General features: G+C 58.8%; 1 protein-coding gene across 6 annotated transcripts in view; it reads left to right on the top strand.

Moving 5' to 3' along the window:
* Positions 1-22,132, top strand: part of Zfr2 (zinc finger RNA binding protein 2) — a 32,261-nt gene extending 10,129 nt beyond the window's left edge. For 2 of the 6 annotated variants that reach the window (XM_013505220.1, XM_013505217.1), the window contains 17 exons: positions 3,454-3,562; positions 4,621-4,690; positions 4,997-5,136; positions 7,066-7,218; positions 7,302-7,479; positions 9,400-9,548; positions 10,121-10,240; positions 10,851-10,990; positions 11,464-11,596; positions 11,896-12,086; positions 13,195-13,363; positions 15,717-15,855; positions 18,500-18,594; positions 18,859-18,954; positions 20,030-20,141; positions 20,900-20,997; positions 21,680-22,132. In XM_013505220.1, the coding sequence (XP_013360674.1) occupies positions 3,454-3,562; positions 4,621-4,690; positions 4,997-5,136; positions 7,066-7,218; positions 7,302-7,479; positions 9,400-9,548; positions 10,121-10,240; positions 10,851-10,990; positions 11,464-11,596; positions 11,896-12,086; positions 13,195-13,363; positions 15,717-15,855; positions 18,500-18,594; positions 18,859-18,954; positions 20,030-20,141; positions 20,900-20,997; positions 21,680-21,841 (2,254 nt within the window). In that variant the 3' untranslated portion in view covers positions 21,842-22,132. Of the gene's footprint in view, positions 1-3,453; positions 3,563-3,673; positions 4,404-4,620; positions 4,691-4,996; positions 5,137-5,440; positions 5,476-7,036; positions 7,219-7,301; positions 7,480-9,399; positions 9,549-10,120; positions 10,241-10,850; positions 10,991-11,463; positions 11,597-11,895; positions 12,087-13,194; positions 13,364-15,716; positions 15,856-18,499; positions 18,595-18,858; positions 18,955-20,029; positions 20,142-20,899; positions 20,998-21,679 lie in introns of those variants that run through there. The other 4 variants (XM_013505218.1, XM_013505219.1, XM_013505221.1 and 1 more) reach the window with 4 other exon arrangements.
* Positions 22,133-24,232: the final 2,100 nt, after the last annotated feature.

Here is a 24,232-nt window from a genome sequence, read left to right as displayed (position 1 = left end):
GAGTCCCTGGGTTCCACCCCCAGACTGGAGGTGTGGAGGAAACAGGTCTCAGTGAAACGGGTCAGCAGGAGCATTCCATGTTCCCTGGACGAATGTGAGGGGATCTTCCTGCCGCAGTGAGCTGCTGCTTCTTCCTCCCCATCCTCCCCCCCTCTTCTTTTGAAAGAGTCTCACTAAGTCACCTAGGCTGGGCTGGAACTTGTCATCTTTCAGCCTCGACCTGCTAGAGTGCTGGGATCACAGGTATGTGCCCCCTCACTCAACTATTCTTCCTTTTTTCTTTCTTTCTTTTTTTGAGACAGGGTCTCATTATGTAGTGCGGGCTGGCCTTGAACTCGCTTATGTAGCCCAGGCAGCGCCTCATAGTAAGCAAACCAGGGAGAGGAAGAGACCTGGGTCCCTCAAGCCCCTCACAGGCCACGCCCCCTGTGACCTAACCTCCTCCCACTAGGCCCCACCTCTTAAAGGTCCCACCACCTCCCAGGAGCACCACCCCAGAACCAAGCCTTCAACACATGGGCCTTGGGGAGCCCTCAAAATGGAAACTACAGCAGTCGGACCGAACCGCTGCCTCTCCTCCCCCAGGTTGGCCTCTCCTTTGCAGTCCCCTCTCTGGGGACGCTGGGGCTGAACCCTTCTCTGTGAGGCCTCATGGGCACTGCAGGGTGCTGAGCCACGTCCCCGGCCTCCACCCATCCATTCTAGGCGAGAGACTCCCTGGTCACAACCGCCGCAGATGTCTCCAGGGTCCTCTGGGGGCCACGTCACCCCCCATGAGACGCTCTGCTCTAAGCTCCCTGTGTGTGGCACCACAGGGTCATCTTGCCCAGAGCCTTTCCCACGAGATCTGCTTTTTCTTACTCAGCCAAAACCACGGCATGGGAGGTCACCTGTCACCATGTCCTTTCTTCCTCCTGTGTGATTGTCACCTGACGGCAGGACACACGGACTTTGACCAAACCTGCCCGTGTAGCCCTGAGTACACCAAGGCGGTGACCAGGCCCCTGGGTGCCAATAAAACTTTATTTTGGACCTGAAATGTGAATTTCATGCCATTTTCATGCATTGTGAAATATTACCCTTTGAACTGTTCCCAACCCTTTAAAAATGTAAAAACTAGCAGGATTTGGGGCCTCAGCCTGTAACTGTGATCACTGTGAGTTCGAGGCCAACCTGGCCTACATAGTGAGTTCAAGGCCAGCTAGAATAGTGAGATCGGGCCCCCCCAAAAGAAAAACAATCCCCAAACCCCAAAGATAAAAGCTATTATGACCTATGGGATCCTCAAAAACAAGCAGGGCTTTTATGAAAACAGAACAATACAACCAGGAACCTGAGTCAGGTGTGGCCAGGTGTGGCCACTCTGCCTCGAGTGTTAAAGTGAGCCCCTCTCCATCCCCCGTCCACTGTGGGCCCCATGTGTCATGCTGTCACTGAGAGGGTCATGCGCCCCCTGGGGACATGCATTCCCCCGGCTGGAGACAAACCTCACGGGCCATTTCCTCGGGCGGGCTTGTTCAGTCACTATGTGCACATGTGTTGCATGTGGTACTGAGGATCAAACCCACGCGCGCACCACTACTGAGCCACACCTCAGTCCTTTTTTATTCATTTACTTTATAAAAATTTGGTACTGGGACTCCCTAAGTTGCCCAAGCTGGCCTTGAACTCAGCGATCCTCCTGCCTCAGCCTTCTGAGTGCTTGGATAACAGGCATATGCCACTGTGCCCAGCCACAGTTTACCTTTGGAGTAACCGCCAGTCTGTTCCCCAGCAGCCAGCCTGGGCTGTGACACAGAGAGAAAAAGAAGAAACAATAAAAGCAAAACCCAAAAAAGCCTCTGATGCTACTGCCATTAGCCTTCCATCCCAGAGCCCCAGAGCAAGGCACTCTCCAGGCAGCCACAGAGCAGGCGGGGACAGATGCTGTGGGCGTCTTAACGACAAGACTCAGGAGTGATGAATGTGCCCTAGATCTGTGCCACCCACCAGTCTAAATGAATTGAAATGAAATGAAATTTGAAATTCTGGGCCAGGCATGGTGGCGCATGCCTGTAATCCCAGGACTGGGGAGGCTGAGGCAGGAGGAGAGCCATGAGTTCAAGGCCAGCCTGGGCTACATAGTGAGACCCTCTTTAAAAAGAAAAAAGAGATTCTGTCCCTCAGCCACATTGAGCAGGCCCAGGAGCCACATGTGGCTGGTGATCCCCTGCAGGATGCCTTAGTTCCCAAGTGTGGGGTGAGAGGCAGCCGGGTGTGGGGAAGGCCCCCAGACAGGGCACAGCAGCAGCGTGCGCCGGGGACAGCTCGAGGGCAGTGCAGGTGCAGCTGGGCCAAGGAAACTGTGCTTTGCATGCAGGCGGTGCTGAGAAGCAAAGACGGAATGCTGCAGGCAGGCTCTGCAGGAAAGGCAGAAAAATACTGACGGGAGCTGGGTGCAGTGGCATATGCCTATAGGTCAGCTACTCAACAGGCTGAGTCAGGAGGGTCGCAAGTTCGAGGCAAGCTTGGGGCGCTTTGTAAGATCTTGTCTCAAAAGCAAATAGGATTTGCCTAAGATGAGCTTGCACCACTGAGGCTATGGTGTGTCCTGAGCGCATTTCTGACAGCCAGGAGACTCAGCAGCTCAGATATATTCAATGTTTTCTTTTTTTTTTTTTTTTTGACCTTGAGCTTGCCAGGCAGTCATTTGTGCCACTGAGCTATATCCCCAGCTTCAGTGTTTCTTCAACTTACAAGATTTGGAGTTTAGGCCAGGTGTGGGGGCGCACATCTGTAACCCCAGCACTCAGGAGACTGAGGCAGGAAGATCACTGTGAGTTTGAGGCCAGCCTGGGCTTTGTAGTTCAAGGCCAATCAGAACTGCATATCGAAATGCTGTCTCAAACACCCCACCCCGCAAAAAAGATTTTCAGCTTAGGATGGGTTTATCTAGACATTGACCCCATAGTGCAGTGGGCAGCAGTGGTACTGTTAAAGCTCAACTGTCTTGGAAGAATCTTTTTTTTTTCTTTGAGATAAGATCTCACTGTGTAGCCCAGGGTGGCCTAGAACTCGCAGTGATCCTGCTGCCTCAACCTCCTGAGTGCTGGGATGACAGGCGTGTGCCACCACGCCCAGCTAATGTGGAAGAATCTTGCAAGATATCAGACTTGCTGGAGTAGATTATCAGAGAAGCAGCTGAGTGGATTTATGTCTGGACTTGGCCCTGCGCCATGCCTCAGGGCCCGATGATAAACCAGACCCGATGATACCTGCCCCACACACACACACCTGGATGGTGTTAACTCATAAAAGCCTTTCAAACCGTCTGGTCCCCAGGGAAGATCGCAGCGAGTGTCCGCCGGCTTGGGAACTGTCTCTTGTGTTAAGGGGCCGTGCAGACGGAGTCCCCAGGTCACTGGAATTGCACACTCAGCTCGCTGGGACTTTTGTGTCTATTTGTGGTTCCAGCACGAAGCCTCCCTCGGCCTTTCCCCGCAAGGCCTCCGGGACCACCTACAGCACTCCCAGGGAGGACCCTGCTGCTCAGCCATCAGGGCCCAGAGCCCCGACCTCCCAGGTAACCACCACGGGGACATGTCACAGGTGCTGCCTGGGCAAGCGTGGGGGGTCTTCCCTCTGTGCCCCTCCTCATGCTCCTCTGCACCTTTCCCTCACACCATGTGTCCCTGGGGTCACCGGTCATCTCGGCTGGCACCTCAGGAGGCGGAGGCAGGAGGATGGCAAGTTCAAGGCCAACCTGAGCAACTTAGCAGGACCGCCTCAAAATTTAAGAAGAGGCTGTGAGCGCCTGCCTCATATGCCTCAGGCCCTGGCTTCCACCCCAGCGCTGTACAAAGAGAAACTAATGGGGAGGCCCCTGCTCTAGGGAGCCGCCACATTAGTACCTCTACAGGGCAACCCGCGGGGCTGGGACAGTGAGGTCGGGCAGGGCTTCTTCCCCGTGGTTGCTCGCCTGGCGGCGGTGCCCAGCAACTGGGCCTCCTTTATCTGAGGGGCTCTCCCTGCAGGGCAGCCCCAACTGCCCACGCCCAGAGCTCGGGGCTTCGGATCCGCCCTGTCCCCTGGGAGCTGCCCAGGTCCCATGCACTTTCCCCGTCTGCAGCTCCTGCACTCCCACCTCGGACCCGATTCAGTGTGGAGACCGCTCAGTGATGCAGGCCCAGCACCCGCAGGAACCTGTCTCGCCCTCCTTCACTCCATTTTGTGTTTTTGAGACAGGGTCTCACTGTGTAGCTCAGGCTGGCCTCAAGCTCGTGAGGATCCTCCTGCCTCAGCCTCCCGAGTGCTGGGATGACAGGCGTGCGCCACCAGGCCCAGCTCCCTTTCTCCACTCCTTGCGAAGGCCCTGGGTCTCTCCCTCCAAGCCCACCCACTCTGCCGACAGCCAGGGTCCTCCTGTACGTGCCACCAAGCTGTTGGGAATTCACTTCGGGGGAGCTGCATAGCCACCTGGCTCCTGCCTGTGCCCCCACCAGGGCCTCTCACAGAGCAGGGCACCAGGGCCAGCAGACGGGGGTGACAGAACGAATGCGCCCCGAGCGTGGTGCGAGCGGGTGTCACCCCGCCCCTGAGCTGCCTCCCCTCCATCTCTGTCCTGTGGAAACCCCGCTGCAGGACAGTCGCAGCTACAGATGGTCCCCGGCCAGCAGCTCCCCGGACAGACGGGACTCGCTGTGCCGGCCAGGTGAGTGTCCGCAGGTGTGAGCGTGGGGACCGGGGACATCCTGCCGTGCAGGGGACTTCCCTGAAGTCACAGCTGTAGATCTGGGTGTGGCAGTGCACACCTGTGATTCCAGCTCCCTGGGAGTCTGAGGCAGGAGGAGCACAAATTTCAGACAAGGTGGGGCAATTTAGCAATTAAGGAGACCCGGTTTCAAAACAAAAAATAGGGCTCGGGGTGGAGCTCAGCGTGAAGGCCCCACGGCACCGTCCCGCAGTTGCCTTGGGGGAGCGAATGGCTGTCCTTGTCTCATTTTTCTCTCCCTCTTAGGACCGAGCTCCCCGCGCTATGATACGTCTGTGTCCTCCACAGCCAGGGGTCTTGGCCGGCCACCGAAGCCCACGGCGGGCCCCAAGCACCCCTGGCTCCACTACTGCCACGTGTGCAACATCAGCTGTGCAGGGCCGCAGGTCAGAGCCCTCTGCACCCGCCCTGGGTCCTGTCCCTTGGCCGGGGGTGGGGCCCCAGGCGGAGCGACGCGGGACGCCACTGAGCCTAAGAACGCGTCTGCGCATGCGTTGTGCGCAGGTGGGAGAAGGCCCTGCAGACCCCCCGAGGGCAGGAGTTCCCTACCAGGCAGGTGGGCGGGCACTGTCCTACAGCTCAGAAATAACCCGGTGAGACCAACCACAGAGCGTTTCCTGGCCAGATAATGTCAGAGCTTTGTCTTGCCAAAATACAAGCCCAAATTTGCATCTTGTTTTTTCTTTCCAGCACTGAGGGTCAAACTCGAACCCAGGGCCTTAGCAGTGAGTCCATTCCCAGTCCTTTTGTATTTTTTATTTAAGACAAGGTCTCGCGGAGTTGCTAAGTTACCCAGGCAGGGCTTGAACCTGAAATCCTCCTACTTCAGCCTCTTAGCTACGAGGACAGGTGCTCGCCGCTATGCCTGGCAACCTGTCACCACCTGACAGCACTCGGCCCTCGGCGGGGCTTGGGTCCCTGACATGGACCCGAAGGGCACTACTGCATTTCCACAGTTGTCCATCAAAGCGGGATTTTCAAAGTCAACATCAGCCCTGTTTCTACTGTACTGTCCCTCAGAGAGGACTGTCAAAGCAGAGGACGGAGATTACTTCACCCTTCCAGCCACCTCCCTGTGGCAGATGAAGTGTGAGAGGCTCAGGCAGGGCAGGCCCTTCAGGAACGGAGTTAGAATGGGTGATGAAGGCTGGGTGCAGTGATCCACGATTGTCATTTAGCTACTTAGGAGGCTGAGGCAGGAGGATCTCAAGTTCAAGCACAGCCTGGACAATTTAGAAAGACCCTGTCTCAAAATAAAAGTTAAAAAGGGGTGTAGCTTGTGGTAAGTGCTCACCTACCACGAGGGAAGCCCTGGGTTCCATCTCCAGTACTGGAAAAACAAAAAGAAGAAGAAAAAGGAGAAAGAAATGGGACCATGCTTGGTGGAACCCCATGTGGGTAAGGACAGCAGGCAAGACGTGCCTGTAGCCAAACCCTTCCACCCAGAAATAACCGGGTGGCAGCGCCTTGGTGCAGAGCCTTCCGCGATGTACTCCACAGGCTCTTTTCCTAATTTGCAAGCATGTGTGTATTTATTCTGCTGCCTAGGTAATAACCTGTCTTGTAAGGTTCGAGATTCCAGGATATTCTAGAGTATACAGTAGGATGACCGCCTTCCACCCTGTCCGTGTCTCTGCCTCCCTACAACAGAGCCATGGTGTAGATTTCCTGTCTGTGTTCATTTCAGGCCTGGTGGGAGGGGTTTAGGGGGCACACGCAAGAAGAGTGGGTCGTGGCTGCCTCTTGTTGAGGATTCCAAGAGCGCTGCAGGGGTTCAGCGTGAGACCCCGTAGGCAGATATTCGGGCACAGTAGTCCCGGATGTGTAAGCCTGTGAGTCATGCTGGCTCCTGAGGCTTAGAGCCACTAAGTTCCTTAACAGTTTTGTAAAAAGTAATGTAGTGATGTTGTTCGGGCAGTTTAGATTCGGAGGTCCAATTCAGAAATGCCAGGATTTCCTTTTACAGCGGCTTCCTCCCTCAACTAAAGGTTTCATCCTCAGAGGGGATTTCATAAGAAACTGTCTTATTTTTAGAAAAAGGAAGAAGGCTTATTGATGTCTTTCAGTTTGAGCTTTTTGTTTTATTTTTTGCAGCACTGAGGGTAGAACCTCAGGGCCTTTGCACTGAGCTAGATCCCCATCCCTTTTTTTATTTTGAGACATGGTCTTGCTAAGTCTCAGAGTTGTCCAGGCTGAGTGGGCAGAGGGTGGGGAGAGCCGGGCTCTGTCTCCCATGGGTTCCCCCCAGCTGACCTGCAGCCTTTGGGAGGGGGCTGCGCCCGGCAGGTGACACGGGCTTCCGCTCTGTGAGGCAGACCTACCAGGAGCACCTGGAAGGGCAGAAGCACCGGAAGAAGGAGGCGGCTCAGAGGCCCGAGGGCAACTCGCTGTACTGCGACCTGTGCACCGTGTCCTGCACCGGGGCGGACGCCTACGACGCACACATCCGGGGAGCCCGGCACCAGAAGGTTCGACCCCCAGCCCAACCCAGCCCGCGGGGTGCACTGCCAGCTCCCCAGGGCGGCCCTGACCTAGGCCGCGTCCGTTCCAGGCGTTCAAGCTGCACACCAGGCTGGGGAAGCCGATTCCCACCATCCAGCCCGCACCCAGGAGCGGCCCCCACGCCCCGCACTGCACCACCCGCGAGGACTCGGGGGCCTCTGGCGTGCGCACCCCCGACGGGCCCGCTCCGGCCCGCAGACGGCTGGCCTCCACCGTGCGGATCGTGGGTGCGTGCGGGCCTGCGGGGCGCGGCCTGTGCGGCTGCGTGCACATGGCTGTGCGTGGCCGTGAAGGTCTGCTTGGGTGTTGATCAGTGAATTTGCAAGCCTTTCTGAGTTCGATTCCCGGTTCCAAAAAAAAAGGAAGTGAGCCCGCTTGGGAGAGAGGCCTGGCGGGAACCCAGGAGCTGCTCCACCCCACCGTGTGCTGGGGCGATGAGTTCAGGTGGGGGCAGCCTGCTCGTCTCCAGGTGCCCATGCCCAGGGTGAAACGCCCGGCGTGCTGCTAAGAGCTCTGTGTGCACTGCCCGACGTAACCTGCGCCGCGATTCCCTTGCGTGATCTCGGCCCCAGACACGATGTGCAGGTGGAAAAGCAGGGCGAGGGGGTCGCAAGGGCCTGGCCCAGGCTGCTAGGCCGGTGGTGGAGGTGGCATTCTGAGCCAGCGCTGACCCTGCATCCGTCTTTTCCGTGTTCTGGTGGCTGGGGAGAGGCTCATTTTATCTTTGGCCTCAGCAGCATGACGTATTGAATAGTAACATGATTTTTATCTTTTTTTTTGGTCGTTTTGAGACAGGGTCCTGTTATGCAGTTCAGGCTGGCCTTAAACTCACTTTGTAGCCCCAGGCTGGTCTCGAACTCACAGCAATCCTCCTACCTCAGCCTCCCCGAGTGCTGAGATTACAGGTGTGCACCACCACACCTGGATATTATTATTTTTTGAGACAAGGTCTCACTATATATTCCAAGCTGGCCTCGAATTCACAGTGATCCTCCTGCCTCAGCCTCCTGAGTGTTGGATTACAGGTGTGTGCCACCACATGTGGCTATGTAACACTTTTTTAAATTTTAATTGTTTGCTGTGCCAGGGTTGAACCCAGGGCCACACAGCTGCTAGGCGAGCACTCATCACTGAGCCACACCCAGCCCGCAACATAAATTTGAAGATAAGATCGAGGAATTCTGATGATAGATTTCTACCCGCCTTGGTGCCACAAATTTGCCCCGTTATCGCTCAAATACAATCCTCGGTCCACCCACTGTTTGACAGTGGATTGACAAAGGACTATAGATTTTGTACAATTCCTGGGTCCCTCAAATAAGGGACCCAAAGCCAGGCCTTCTCCATCAGGACTTCAAATCTGTTTCTTTGGTTTCCCAGATGTGAAACAGGCTGGGAGGAAAATCTGGTTCAAAGTCAGACAGAAACAGAGACAAAGCTCTGATAAACGTGGGTTTTTAGAAATGAGCAAGTAGCACTGGCGCTGGGCTGCGCATCTGAGGGGTCATGGCCTCCGTGTGTCCAGAGAGCAAAACAGAGGTCAAGGGTCTCATTCAGACCAAGAAAGCTTTTCAAGTTATTTTGAAAGGAAGAGCCAAGCACGGTGGGGCATGCCTGTCATCCCAGCTACTTTGGAGGCTGAGGCGGGAGGATCACAAGTTTCAGCCTAGCCTGGGCAACTTAGCAAGACCCTGTCTAAAAACTACAAAAAGGCTGGGGATGTAGCTTAGTGAAGGCCCTCTGGTCTTCCCAGCCAGCCCTGGTCAGCGAGGGCGGCAGCGCCACTGTGATGCAGGTCTGTGGCCAGTGACAAAGGCCAGGGAGGCTGTCCTCTTGCCTGAGGCCTTCAGGACAGCGTGTCACACAAGCCCTGGCTATCCCCGCATGAGAATCCCTGTTAACAGGCAGATCCTGCAACAGAGCCCTCCCTTCCCGCCCTCCCCTGTGGGTTAGCACTGGACAGGAGGGGCTCCACCTGGAATCTGACAGCTTCACTGAAGAGTGAGACCAGCTGCCGTGGCCACCCCAGGGCAGCAAGGGACAAGGACAGACCGAGGCCTGTGCAGCCCTCACTCCAGCGCGGCCTGGTGGGTTTGTGGCCGGCCAAGGCTTCTGGCCAGCACAGTAACACAGTGCTCCCCCCTCAGGGCCTCTAGAGCCACTGACGGCGCGCAGCAGACCCCGCGAGGGGACGCCAGCACAGTCCCCGTCGGACACGGCCACCTGGAGGGGCTCTGGGGAAGCCGCCCCTGGGGGCTGGGTCGCGGAGCCCGTGGGGCCGGAGTTCGTGGAGGAGGTAGGTGGAGGCTGTCCACGCTGCCAGCCGGGGGTGCGGAGAGCCAGGCCTCACACACGCGAGGCAAGTGTCCACGCTGAGCTGTGCACTCAGCCCTTTATATTTGTTATTTTGAAACAATGGCCCAGGAGGAACTGGAATTTGCGATCCTCCTGCCTCAGCCTCCCCCGTAGCTGGGGTGTCAGGCAAGCGCAACAGGGCCCAGCTAAGGGTTTCTCTAATTCCACAGCGGCTTCCTAGTTTCCTGCCGCCCCCTCCCCCAGCCCCACCCCTGCAAGGCCCCAGCCATAAGGGGAATGTCACCTACATAGATGTGCAAAACCATCACACCAAGCTGGGCATGGTGGCGTGCACCTGTCATCGCAGCAGTCTAGGAGGCTGAGGCAAGAGGATCTCAAATTTTAGCCAGTCTGGGCAATTTAGGGGAGACCGTGTCACAAAATGAAAAGGAAGGGCTGCGGAGGTACCTCGGCGTCAGGAGTGCTGGCGGCACAAACGCCCCTGGCTGGGACCGTGCCACAGAAGCCCCGTCCCTTAGGGAAGCGGATGGGCCACTGTGCTCTGTGTGGCAGGTGTGCAGCGACCAAGGGAAGGTGATCCGCTACCGCTGCAAGCTCTGTGAGTGCAACTTCAACGACCGCAACGCCCAGGACCTGCACTTGCGGGGGCGGCGGCACCGGCTGCAGTACCAGGTGCGTCCGGCAGGGGGAGCCCGGGCCACCACCACCACCACCACCACCACCCCCCACGCGGTTGGCTTAACTTGGGGCCCTGGGTGCGGAAGGGCGCGGGCTCTGTTTCCACATTTTGGTCCATGGCTCCTAGCGCCTCTTTTGCCTCCTTGGAACTGAAAGCTCGATGGTAGCTCCAGGTCCCGGGTGTCCCGCTTGTCGTCTTCGGGCCCTGGGTACGCTGAGGTCTACGGCAGCCTCTCGGCCCCTCCTCTGCAGTGGACCCGCCCACCCCACGCCTCGCTCGTCTACGCCGCGGTCCCTTCCCCGGGCGCTGCCCGCCCGCAGTCTCGCCCGTGGCTCAGGGTGGGCGCCAGGCCCTCCTCGGCTCTCGGCTGCGAGTGGTCCGAGTGGTCCCTCCCGGGCTCCTCCTGGACGAACCCAGCCCCCGGCGTGGAGGACTCGGAGCCAGAGGAGCGCAGGAGGGAGGAAGGGACGGATGGACGGGTGGATGGACGGAAGGATAAGTGGGATGAGAAGTTTCAAGTCTTTGAGGGGTGCAAGCCGCAAAGGGCAAGGTGTCTCCTGGCTGGGCTGCTCGCTGCACTGGTGACCCCACTTTGCCCCCCAGAGGAAAGTGGACCCGACCCTGCCCCTTGTCACGGAGCCCGGCCGGCTGCAGCGGCTGCAGGAACAGCAGACACGCAAGCATCGGCAGCTGATGCAGCAGCGGCTGGAGGAGACGCGGCAGCGCTGGCGGGCAGGGCTGAGGTGCCACCGCCCTGCGTGCCCCCAGGGGACAGGCCGCCTCCCAGGGGTGGGCTTGCCTCCACTGCTTCCCCACAGGGACGTCCCCGCGGCGCCCCGCAGCTCCATCCATCGCTGTGCACCCCGTGCTGGGCGTGGGTTACAGTGGGAGGCAGCGCTCAGCAGTGTCACCCCGTGCCTGAGGGGCAGCAGACTACGGGGAGGGGCCTGCCCCTGAGCAGGCGCCTGGGTCTTACGTCCCCAACCTCTCTTGTCCCCTGACCTCGGATCCTGTCTCCCCCGCTGAGGGACACGTTTTGTCATCTCCTCCTGCACCCTGCAAAATGCCAGAGCATTTTCCTGCCCAGTACCTGATTTACAAAGTGTCCGGCGGCAGCAAAGTGGGATGGGCGGGGAGCCGGGAACGGTCCCCAGGGCGGTGGCCGCTCAGCCTCAGTCTCCGGGTGGCCTCACAGCCCGTGTGGTCCGGTCCCCAGCCACCAGGAGGCACCCTGCAAGAACCAGAAGAAGGAGCCGCAGCCCCAGAGCAAGGAGCAGCCGCTGCCGTGCCCCGCCTGGGCCCTTCCGCCCCCCGCGGACAGGCCGGGGGTGCCCGCGGCCAGGGCCCAGGTAGGTGCTGCCTCCCCGCGTCTCAGCCTTCCGAAGCCCCGTACTGTCAAATCACGGGGAGCTCACCTCACACCCGTCTGTCCCCGCACCGAGGTGGCCCTGAGTCCTCTGTCCCCGCGGCTGAGCCCAGGCTAAAGCAGAGCCTCCGCCCTGGAAACAAGGCAGGACTGCCGCGAGCACCTCCCTGGCGCGGCTCCTGACCAGAAGGCCCCGGTCCCCGGCCCCCTGCAGCCCGCAAGGCCCTCACCGTGCCCCTCGGTCCCTCACCCCCACTGGATGAGGGCCTCCTCCCCCCGCAGGCCAAGCGGCGGCCCGAGACCAGCGATGACCGTCATGTCATGTTCAAGCACGCAGCCATCTACCCCACAGAGGAGGAGCTGCAGGCCATCCAGAAGGCGGTGTCGCACGCGGAGCGGGCCCTCAGGCTGGTGTCCGACCTGATGGCCGAGGAGGACTCGGAGAGCCTGGGAGACGAGGGCGGCCAGTGCAGGTAATGGAGTCACCCCTGTCCCCAAAGCTCTGCACCCCTGGGCAGAGGGCCCCGCGGGGAACAGAAGCGGCTGCTGCGCCCTCAGAGGCAAGGGCAGAGGCTACAGGCTCAGCCCTGGGAGGAGAAAGTCCCCAGCCGGGAGCGGTTGCGCACAGCTGTCATCCCAGCATTTGAGAGACCGAGGCAGGAGAATTTCAAGACTGAGGCCAGCCTGGGAGACTTAGCAAATCTGTGTCTCAAAATTTTAAAAAAGGAGGCGGGCATAGTAGCACATGTCCGTAATCCCAGTACTCGGGAGGCTGAGGCAGGAGGATTGCTGTGAGTTTGAGGACAGCCTGGCCTACATAGGGAGTTCAAGGCCAGCTTGAATTACATATCGAGACCTGTCTCAAAGAACACAAAACAAAACAAGCAAAAAAAACTTTTAAAAAGGAATGTAAAGAGCGGGGAGTGTTGCTGAGTGCCAGGCCCTTGCCCAGCGTGTGGGGGGCCCAGGTTCCATACCCAGCCCCCCCAAAAAATGAGAAACGCAGTTCACAAAGGATGAACCAACTCCACGAAGCCGGCTTCCTCGGAAGCTCCAGGAAGCTAAGTAGGATTCTGAGCTGACTTTTCCGCGCCGCAGGATGGTGGTTGGGTAATTGAGCGGAATGCACCGAGGTCAGAGTGAATCTTCACGCTGAGGAGCCGTAACTAGTTGTCATATGATTTGATTGTCCCAGAAGGAGCCGGCTTTACAAGTCCTTCCTCACTAGCGCCCTTTCCATTTTCGGTTTATTTCCTCCCGCCAAGTGCCCGTGACCAAGGGTCTTGGTCCCATTTTACAAAAAAGGAATCCGAGCACTGGGAGGCTGAGGCAGAGCATCTCAAGTTCAAGCCCAGCCTGGGACACTTGGCAGGACCCCGTCTCAAAATTAAAAGGGGGTGGTGGTGCAGGGCTGCAGCGCAGGACCTTCACAGGGCTCAGTCCCCACTAGCACCACCAAAAGACGGAAGAAAGAAAGAAAAGGAAACTGAGGCACGGGGGGCTCAGGTGTTGCCGGAGTCCCCGTGCACCCGAGGGTCCCGTTCCCTTCGCTGAGGCCAGTGTCTCGCTCTGCGCTTGCAGCGTGGCATCCTCGCCGCGGATCCTGAAGGGCGTCATGCGGGTCGGCATCCTGGCCAAGGGCCTGGTCCTGCGGGGCGAAAGGAACGTGCGGCTGACCCTGCTTTGCTCCCAGAAGCCCACGCGCGCCCTGCTGCACAGAATCGCGGCGCGGCTGCCCCAGCAGCTCCTGGTAAGGCCGCGTGTGCGCCTGCGCATCTCCGGATCACCGCGTTAGGAACCCAGCTAGAGGTCGCTGTGTGCGTGTGCGGTGCTGGGGATGGAGCCCGGGGCCTGGCACGTACATAGCAAGCGCTCACCCCTGAGCCACGCTCCTAGCCCTTTTTATTTTATTTTGAGACAGGATCTCTTTAAGCCGCCCATGGTAGGCTCCCACTTGCCATCCTCCTGCCTCAGCCTCACAAAGGGCTGGGATGACAGGCATAAGCCACCATGCCTAGCCAGAGTTCATATTTATAAACTGCTACAAAGAACACTGGAAACGTCAGGGACTCCTGACGTAGGGCAGTCAGGCTACAACTGAGAAACAGTCCAGATATCCCTTACGGGGACAGTAACGTAGGGGACAGCATGTCACACTCACCCTTCAGAACCACAGCCACCCTTACAGAGGTTAAACCATGATGAGAAGTGTCCAGAAGCTGGGCGTGGTGGCGCACGCCTGCAATCCCTGAACAGAGAGGCTGAGGCCAGAGGATCGCTGCATGTTCGAGGCCAGCCTGGGCTGCGTAATGAGTTCAAGGTCAACCTGGACTACATAGCGAGACCCGGTCTCAGAGAGAACCTTTTTTATTGAAGCTGAGAGTGGTGGTGCATATCTGTAGTTGTAGCACTCTGGGAGGCTGAGGCAGGAATATCATGAGTTCCCAACTTAGTGATTTAGTGAGATGATCCTGTCTCAAATTAAAAAAATAAAAAGGGCTGGGGATAGAGCTCAGTGCAAAGGTCCTGGGTTCAGTGCCCACTACTGCAAAAAAAGAACAAACAAACCTGGCACAGACTCTTTGCCCCGATGTGCCCCATGCCCTGGGGATCCCGCCATCGCACCCCGACCTGTCCAGAGAGTGGCAGGCACTGAGTGGGCCTGGGCAGACCCCAGGTAGAGAGGCGTCAGCAAGCTCACTTCTGGTTTACCCCTGAGAGGTTAACGGGCTTAGGGGGCAGCTGGGGGAGCCCGGGCTACTTCAGACAGGTGTGGGGAGGCAAGGGTCCCCCCAACAGATGACAGGTCACCAGGAGATGCTTGAGCAGGGACAGCATTGCTCGTAAAAGGGCCGCCACTTGCAGGGGCCGCATTCAGGGCAGGAGATCTGGGCAGGACGCAGCGAGGCCTGGATCAAGCTGGACCTGAGAGCCATGGGAGGAGGTGGGATTCAGGTAAATGGGGAGACTGCAGAGTGCAAAGCAGGAGAGCCATGTGCTGTGACCTCTGGGCTTCAATCTCACTTCCCTGGAGCACCTGCCAGGTCCTGTGGGGGTGGCAAAGGCAGCCAAGATGTGGGTGCTGCTTTCTAAAAGCTGACAGCCCAACAGCATAAGGAAGGAAGCCCGGGACCCCATGACGTGGCTGTGGCTGTGGGGTCACCCGAGCTGCACCACCCAGGCTACAGAGACCCGCTGGGCCGCCTCCCCAGGTGGATTTCTGGGGGAGGCGGGGCTTGCCACTCGCTGCTTCTATGATTTCTGGGGGTCCTTTACTCCTCCTGCTTGTGAACGTAGGCAGCGTGGACAGTGTGACCACAGAGGGGAGGCTGAGCTGCCACGCAGGCCTCGTGACCTTTGTGCTTCCCACAGGTGACAGTGGCATCTGGTCATAGCATTGTTTCATTTTTCTTTGTTGTGTTTGCTAGGGATTGAACCCAGGGCCTTCACTCTGAGCTCCATCCCCAGCCCTTCTTTTTTATTTTGAGGCAGGTCTTGTAAGTGGCTAAGTTACCCAGGCTGGGCTTGAACTTGCCATCCTCCTGCCTCAGCCTCCCATAATGTGATGGTGTGTGTAACCATACTCCCAGGATGGTGTGTGTAACCATGCCCACCTCCATAATAGTTTTTGGTTGTTTGTTCATTCTTTTTTTTTTTTTTTTAGACAGGGTCTCACTCTGTAGTTCAGGCTGGCCTTGAACTCACAGCAGTCCTCCTGCCTCAGCCTCCCAAGTGCTGGGATTATGGGCATATGCCATCACACCTGGCACTCTGTGGTAGCTTTGCTTTGTTTTCTGTGACCATGGGGATAATTCTTGTCACTATGGTGAAAGGGTTGTGTTTCTTTTTGTTATTTCACTTCCCTGTTCCCCACCCCCATGCCCACTGGATTGCATGTCTTGCTTCTATGATTTCTGGGGGTCCTTTACATAGTGAGGACTCTTAAGGCACACGTCTACATGCATGCAGCCCTGTGGCCACGACGGTTTCCAGCACAGGGCTGTACCAGGAGTGAGCATGTGTGACCAACAGGGCCCTGCATGCGCCCCCACTGCCTTCCCCGGCCCGTGAGCCCCGCCTCATGTTGCATCTGCCCCTCCCAGTTGGTGACCGACGACAAGTACGACGTCTCTGCTGACCCCGAAGCCAGCATTGTCATCTCCTCTTGCGAAGAGCCCAGGATGCAGGTCACCGTGTCCATCACCTCACCTCTGATGCGGCAGGACCCCTCTGCGGACCAAGGTGTGGCTAGGCCCTTCTGTCCCACACTTCCAGGATGCCACCCGCACCCGCTGCAGGCCTCAGCAACAGCCTTTTGGCTCCTCTCTCACCCCCACGCTGCTGGGTGCACAAGAGCTAAGTCTTCGGAGCTGAGATTCCAGTGCCTAGGAGGCTGAGGCAGGAGAGTTGTGAGTTTAAGGCCAGCCTTGCCAGGTGTGGTGGCACACTCCTGTAATCCCAGCACTCGGGAGGCTGAGGCAGGAGGATCGTTGTGAGTTTGAGACCAGCCTGGGCTAAAAAGTGAGCTCAAGGCCAGCCTGAACTGCATTGTGAGACCCTGTCTTAAAAAGACAAAAAAAAGGCTGTCCTGGGCTACTTAGACCCTGTCTTCAGAAAATCAAGTAAAGAAAGAAAAGAAAGACACCCACCCCGGTCTGGATAGGATAGTTGTGATTTTCACTGATGCAAATACATTTTTTTTTTTTTGGTGGTGATGGTGATTGAACCCAGAAGCTCTACCACTGAGCCACGTCCTCAGCCCTCTGTAGATGAATTCAGAGATGTTCATAATCTGTCATGACATTCCCTTCAGACTTCCACTGGCTTTTCTGTGTGTTTTGTTTTGTTTTTTGAGACATGGTCTTGCTGTGTAGTTCAGACTGACCTTGAGCTCACTGCTATGTAGCACAGGCTGGTGTCGAACTTGCCGTGATCCTCCTGCCTCAGCCTCCCGAGTGCTGGGATGGCGGCCATGCACCACCACACCTGGCTTCAAGAGATGTGGTCAAGTGGAAAAAAATTACTTCTTTTTTAAATTATTATCTAGTTAGAACTGAAAAAAAAAAGTATAAAACACAAATTAAACTTGAAATTTACAAATAGCTTCTAACGTTAATTCCATAAATCCTTTACCAGGCTGTTTTCACAATGTAAATATAAACAGTAAGTAGGTAAGATTGTTCCTATTTGGGAAAATAACTCAGAATAAAGCAGACATGAGATGCTGGGGGAAAGAAAAGAGCTGGTGTGGGGCAGCAGAGGAAATGAGTCAGAGGCAGCGGCTGAGCTGCGAGGCCCCTCCGCACGTGCCTGCCCCGCGCTGGGCCCTGCGGCCCCTGACCTCAGGTGGAAGCAGGCAGCAGTGGTGGGAACTGGCAGATAGGAGCAGCATCCTGTCGTCCCCAGGGCCACGTGTCACACACACGGGCAGGGAGGGGGGCCTTGAAGGCAGAGGTGCCACTCCTGCGAGAGTGGAGTGGCCGCCTTGACTGTACACCCTGGACTCAGCTCCAGAACCCTCTAGAACAGTCTCCAGGCTGGTTTTCCAGACCACAGCCATCTTTGAACTCTCTGTGGGATGTTTATTTTTAATTTCAGGAGGAAGTACAGCTGAGGGCCACAAAGGACTGTTTCAATTGATTTTCTTTTTTTTTTTTTTTTTTTCTTTTGTCTTTTTGAGACAGGTCTCGCTGTGCAGTTCAGGCTGGCCTTGAGCTCACTTTTTAGCCCAGGCTGGTCTCAAACTCGCAACGATCCTCCTGTCTCAGCCTCCTGAGTGCTGGGATTACAGGTGTGCGCCACCACACCCGGCTCAATTGATTTGCTTTTAAAACTGAAAATGATTGGAAGTGGAAAGCTGTTATTGGGTGTCATCTAAAAAATAAACACAGTGGGGAGCCAGATGTGAGGTTACATGACTGTCATCCCAGTCACATAAGAGGCTGAAGCAGGCGGATGCCAAGTTCAAGGCCACCCTGGCCAACTTAGCAACGTAGCAAACCTCCATCTCAAAAAACAAACAAACAAACAAACAAACAAAACTAAAAAGGCCTGGGCTGTGGATCACTGTGAAGGCCCTGGGTTCCATCCCCAGGGCTGTAAAATAAATACATGAATTCCACATGTGCTGCCTGGACAGACTAAGAGGCCCCAAATCCTTCTGGAATGCCCAACATTTTCTCCAACCCCTACCCTGTGGGAGCTGGCCTGCCAAGAAAGCACCCTTCCTGAGGCTACTGCCTTCGTGTCCCGTCCCAGCCTGGTAGGGGGACCAGCTCCTAAAACCCCCTGCCCCCACGCACACCCACCAGTGCCACCTCCAAAGGAGGAACTTGCCCGTGCCCAACAGACAGAGGGCAGTGTGGGCAGTCTCGGGCCCGGAGGCAAGCTGCCCCACCCTGTGACCCAACAAAACCAAAAGCTTGTATTTCTCCTCCCCGCCCCCCTCGTCTCTCTGTCTCTTTTTCAGTACTGGGAATGGAACCCAGGGCCTTCCCACTGAGCTCTGTCCCCAGCATTTTATTTTGAGACACAGTCTCCCTAAGTTCCCCAGCCCGGGCTCCAAGTTGAGACCTTCCTGCCTCCGCCTCCAGAACAGCTGGGATGAGGGGCCTGGGCCACCACACTGGGCCCACGTCTCAGATACACTGGGAGTTTCTGGAATCCAGGTCTGACCTTCAAGTGAACCTGCTCCCTGTGAGGGGCAGAGCTGAGCGGAGAGCTGGCGCCCAGGCAGCGCAGCCCTTCAGGGAGGGAGGGCTTTGTGGTAGTGGTTCGCGAATCCACAGTAAACAAAACAAGGCCCACGCCACCCCCTGAGGCAGCGGGAGCACAGCGGGGACTGTCATGCCCCACGGCCCTGGGCTCACCGGGCTGCTCCTTGCAGAGGGAAAGGAGGACGCGCAGCCCGACCCAGACGTCCTGAGCCCCGAGAAGTGCCTGGAGTCCCTGGCTGACCTCCGCCATGCAAAGTGGTTCCAGGTCAGGGGTGTGCGGGTGGGGATGGGGGGAGTGGGCCATGTCACTGAACAGGGCCACCGTGCGTGGCTGCTGGTCTCCTAAAGGTGGATGTTGCTGGGTGAGGTGGCGCACGCCTGTCATCTCTGCACTCTGGGAGGCTGAGGCAGGAGGATCCCAAGTTGGAGCCCAGCCTAGGCAATTTAGCAAGACTCCATCTCATAGTGAAAAATAAACACCCACACAGCTGAGGCCCCCAGGAGCTAACCCTGTGCTTCTCCCCCAAAGGCGAGAGCCAGCAACCTGCAGCCCTGCGCCATCGTCATCAGGGTCCTGCGGGACCTCCGCCAACGAGTGCCCACGTGGGGGGCCCTGCCAGCCTGGGTAAGGCAGTGCAAGGCACTTGGGGTCCCCCAGACACTCCCGGGAGGCTCTGCCACGCTGAGGAGCCAGATTTCATCGCTCCAAGCAAAAGCATCTCTTAGCTGGGCACAGCGGTGCAGGCCTGTCATCCCAGCACTCTAGGAGGCTGAGGCAGGAGGATCATAAGTTCAAGCTCAGTCTGGGCAACTTAGCGACGTAGGGAGACCCTGTCTCAAAATAAAAAAGAGAGAGAGAGGGCTTTGGATGGAGCTCAGTGTGAAGGCCCTGGGTTCCAGCCTCAGGACTGCAACAAAACAAACAAAACAACCATACCTGTTCCAGTTGCTCAGTACTCAAGGAAGGGAGCACGTGAGCTTCAGCAGAGACAGGTGGATGAGGGAGGGGGGCCACTGAGTGCCCTGGGTGGGGACCGCGTTGGCCACAGCCTCGTTTGACTGTCACTATCCTCAACCCCAACTGTGGGGAGGCAGAGGCCATGCGAATGTAGCGCTGGCGGGCTGCCATCGCCTCTGCCTGGCGTCAGTGTGGGCAGCTGGGCCTGACCCTGACTCCAGGCCCCCCAGCCCTAATGTCCCCCCACAGAGCCCATCCCAGGGGAAAGAGGGGACGAGAGGCCCTGCCCCCTTCAGCGAGGCCCCGGGTCCCCCGACTGCCACCCCGCCCCACCCACAGCACCCAGAGACGGCCCAGTGCCCAGGAGCTGCCCGCGCACCCCCCACACACACATACACACACACACACACACACACACACGTCCTCACCCTGCCCTCAGGGCCCGGGTGACAGGGACCTGCGGGGTTGGGGTGGCGTCTTAGAGGAAGGCACTCATAGCGCGTAGGTGTGACCCTAGCTGAATGTCCCGGGACAGGGTGACACCCAGGCACCCAACATGGTGGGAAAAGCAGGGGACAGAGGTGGGGAACTGCCCATCTTCCAGGAAGGGCAGGGGGCAGCCCAAGGGGCCTGTGGCCCAGGGTCCCCCACGGTCTCACTAGCTGGAGCTGCTTTGGGTGGGCGGGGGCTGGCTGGTGTCGCCGAGGGCACGGGTCCGCTCTCCTGTCCCCGTGTCCCCCAGGCCATGGAGCTGCTGGTGGAGAAGGCGCTGAGCAGCGCATCCCGGCCCCTGAGCCCGGGGGACGCCGTGCGGCGGGTCCTAGAGTGCGTGGCCACGGGCGCGCTCCTGGCAGGTCAGTCCGAGGGTGCCGGCCGTGCGCATGCGCGCTTCTCCACAGGCGGGCGGGTGATCGCAGGGGGCCGGGGCCAGAGAGCGGCACAGCCGCCCCAGGGCACAGAGAACTGCCTACAGGCGCGGGAAGGGGTCCACCCTTGGGACTGTCCATATCACGAGGCCGAGGCCAGATGATACCATTCAAATTTATTTGAATGAATATGTTATTTATTCAAAAGAAATCCGCAGAGATCAGATAGCTTGTCTAGCTCTGGGTTTCTAATCTGGGGAGGTGGCGCCGTCGTGGCATACTGCCCAGGGGGGTTGGGAACAGGACGCTGGAAAGGGCAATTCCAGGGATGACGCCAGTGGGAGAAGAGGATGACACGTCTGTCATCCCAGCACCCTGGGCGGCTGAGGCAGGAGGATCACAAGTTCAAGCCCAGTGTGGGCCACATAGCCACTTAGTGAGACCCCGTCCCGGTATAAAAAGGGCTGGGGATGGAGCTCAGTGAGAAAGCCCTCGGCTTCCCGCCCGGGCCCACATACCCTAAGAGGGGAAAGCCCTGCGCCCATGGCGTGTTTGCCTGACACACTCGTGCCCAGCACATGCACAGGTGTGAGCCGCGTGTGCCTGGCAGGGCCTGTGGGGCAGGGGCTGTGGGAACAGACTCGGATCCCTGCGGTCCCTCGCTGCGGCACAGCAGCCTGTGTCACCGGCAGAGCCTCATGAGGGTGACCTTGTTTCTCTGCCGTCCTGGCCTCCCCCTCACAAAGACGGGCCCGGGATCCAGGATCCCTGCGAGAAGGACCGGATGGACGCGCTCCACTCCATGACCTTGCAGGAGCGGGAGGATGTGACGGCCAGTGCCCAGGTAGGGCTGGCCAGCCGCCCTGCAGACTCCGGCAGAGGCGGGCAGCTGGGGACACCAGGACTGCTCAGGGGACACAGCCAGTGAGAGGGGAGCTGGCAGCTCAGAACTGTGGCTGCCACAGGGACTCGGCCCAGACTTCGGGTCCTGCCAGCCATGCCTGTGCTGCCCGCCCACCAGCACAATCCGTAAACACCCAGCCCTTGCCAGTTTCCTCATGTGGAAAGCTTTTGTAAGTGGGAGCAGCACTCTGGGGAGGCTGAGGCAGGAGGATCCTGAGTTTGAGCCCAGCTCGGGCTCAAACCTGCCTCAAAAAATTAAATAAATAAATAAATAAAGGGTTGGTGGCCCCAGTGTGAAGGCCCTCAGTTCAATCTCCAGGACTGCAAAAAACAAAAAACAAAACCTGCACAGGGTCCCACCTTCATGGGAGAAGCTGAAACCATGGCAGGCAGGATCTGGGGCCCCTGCAGTGAGGCGGGAAGAGCCAGGGTTTCGGGGGCTCCCAGGAGAGCCCCTGTGATCCTCCACGATCCGCCCCTACCCTGGCCTCGGCTGGAGCTCAGCAGTTCAAGAAAGCACAGGACAGCTACAGACACAGGCCCTGTGTCCTCAGGGTCCTATCCGTAGGGACCCGGGAAGCAGCACCCGGCACAGCATCCTGACACGGCCCTGTCACCCACAGCACGCCCTGCGCATGGTGGCCTTCCGGCAGATCCACAAGGTCCTCGGCATGAACCCCCTGCCACCTCGGCCCCGCTTCCGGAAGAGGCCTCGAGAGACCAAGGCGGAGGAGGGCTCAAGGGGCAGAAAGAGGGGCCGGCAGGGTGGAGAGGGGCTGGGGTGAAGCGCACCCTTGCCCGGTGGGGGGCTGACACCTGGGCGCACACACATGCAGACCAGTGCCGCTGGTCCCTGACATGAGACGGTCACTTTCCTTTCTCAGTCATGCTCTGTCCCTTTCTTTCCAAATCCCTGAGAAGTCACCCTGGGTAGCCCCAAGGGCAGCTCCCTCTCCTGAAGCCCGGTCCCCCAAGAGACTCAAACGCTGGTATTTCTTGATAGCTTTAAACACCCCTGCTGTGTGTGCATTTGAAATAAAGTAGGTGGCCCGGCTTGGGTCCCCTGTGTCAATGTCGGGGTGGCTGGCTCTGAAGGTTCCAGAAAGGACCCCTAGCCGGGGAAACAGCTCAACGGCACAAGCGCCTGCCTGCCAAGTGCAAGGTCCTGAGTTTGATCCCCGGTGCCAGAAAGGACCCCTAGGTATGCTGGGGGTGTGGAGCAGGCACTGTCCCCACGGCGTGGGCAGCGTCCACAGATCGTAGCCCCAGACCCGGCCTGCTGTGAACAGACCCCAGGTCAGCAGGGCCTGAGCTGGATTCACCCCCAGGACACCTGTGACCCCCAGTCCTATCCTGACCCTGGACACACTGCAGTCCCACCCTTAACCCCAATGCTTGTGTCTCCCCCCGGCAAGAGTGTTTCTGTCCAGTGGACACTGGGTGGCTGACCCCAAGATGCCCAGTCCCGCCCCGCCCCCTTTTGACGCCCGCATGCCTCAGGAGGGAGAGGACCATCCTGCATGGAGGACCCGGGGGCCCCTTGGACTGCGCCCACACAGCCTAGGGATACACAGCCGAGTCGCCTGCCAAGGGTGGAGACGCTTCAGCTTCCTGGAGGAGGCGGTGCCCAAACCGAGTTCTGGGAGATGGCTCCGCCCCCAGGGGCATCAGTAGTGCCCTTGACTCACCAACCCCAGAGGGTGGGAGCGGTTCAGACAGGGACACAGCCACAGGGGGTGTGGGTGGGACACAGCTTCCTGGCCTGGGGCTCCCAGGTGCACGTGGACAGCCCAAGCGGCAGTGCTTGGTGGGTGGAGACATAGGCACCTGTCGTGGGCACAGAGGGACAGGGCAGGGAGGCCGCCGGCACACTTCTCAGGCCCTCAGGTGAAGGGGTCACTCTTCCGGAGCTGGTGGCCCGGACAGCAAGCACAGGACACCAGTGACCGCTGAGACCTCCAAGAGAGGCTCTGCCCCAGGGAGGGGCTGCCCCTGCTGGCCCTGGCCTCAGGCAGTGGCCTGAGGATGGGTGCAGGAGACAGTCCCAGCCTCCTCCTCTCAGGCCCTCCTGCCGCCACATCCACCCAGTGGCCGGGGATCCCTCCGCCAGGGAGTCCTCCTGCGTTCCTTTGCCCTCTCCGCCAACCTGCCAGGAAACCCAACCCTGTCCACTTCTGATCTCTCCATTCTTGCAGCAAGGAACACCCCCCCAAAAAAAGATTAAAGCCCCCTCCGGTGCTGACCTGCCACCCTGTCCATTGCTCACTCCACCTCAGACCCACCACCTCTGCAGATTCAGAGGAACCAAACTGGGTCCTGCCCCAGGGCCTTGGCACGTGCCACCCCCACTGCCTGGTGAGCTCTTTCCTGATGCTCCCCTGCGCCTTTGCTGCAGGGCACTGGTCCAGTGTCGCCGGCTCAGAGAGGCTTCCCTCTCACACAACCCCATCCAGGCTTCAGAGCAGAAATGGCAAAAGTGTGCTGCGCTCCATGGGCAGGAGGAGCCGGCGCAGGCCGGGTGCAGGGAGCAGAGGAACAAACAGCTCCCTGTTGGGTGCCTGAAGCCATGCGGGCGACACCCAGCAGGGCTTCCTAGCAGTTAAGGCCACGCCATTTCTGTCCATCTCCGAGCTGGCAGTGACCCTAGCAGAAAAGGACAGGGCAAGGGCCTGGCGTGACCCCCGGCCCGGCAGGGTGACCCTCACACCGGCAGCTTCGCGGCAAGGCCCCGCCCGCCACAGGAGCCCCGGCAGGCACCCGCGGGGGCCCCCCTCGCCGCTCCCACCCCCGGCTCCCCAGGAAGGCACACTGTTACTGTTACCGCCACCGCCCGGTGGCTGGAAACCCGCCCTGCAGAGAAAGGGTTAAGCGGCCCCCTAGCAACTCCAAGGCGCCGAGCTCGGCGGCGCCACAGCAAAGCCCAGCAGTTGGTGAGCGAAGTTCGGTGCAGATGGACGCGCCGTCTGGGCGAGGGAACTCGCTCGAGGCCTAAATAGCAGTTGCTTTTAACCCCTCCTCCCCTCACCGCCACCGCAGCCCTGGGGGCAGCAGACAGGGCACCCCAGCGCGCAGGCCGGCGGGTGGCGGGACGGCGACAGCTCGACCCGAAGCCCAAGGCGCAGGGCTGCTCCCCGAGGCGCCCCCACCCCGGGAGCGCGAGGCAGCGCGAGGCAGCG

The sequence above is a fragment of the Chinchilla lanigera genome, unplaced genomic scaffold (genome assembly GCF_000276665.1).
Source record: "Chinchilla lanigera isolate Chin_1 unplaced genomic scaffold, ChiLan1.0 scaffold00094, whole genome shotgun sequence".
Lineage (NCBI taxonomy): Eukaryota > Metazoa > Chordata > Mammalia > Rodentia > Chinchillidae > Chinchilla > Chinchilla lanigera.
The sequence above is the reverse complement of the archived record's forward strand: the minus strand, read 5'-3'. Positions and strand labels throughout refer to the sequence as shown.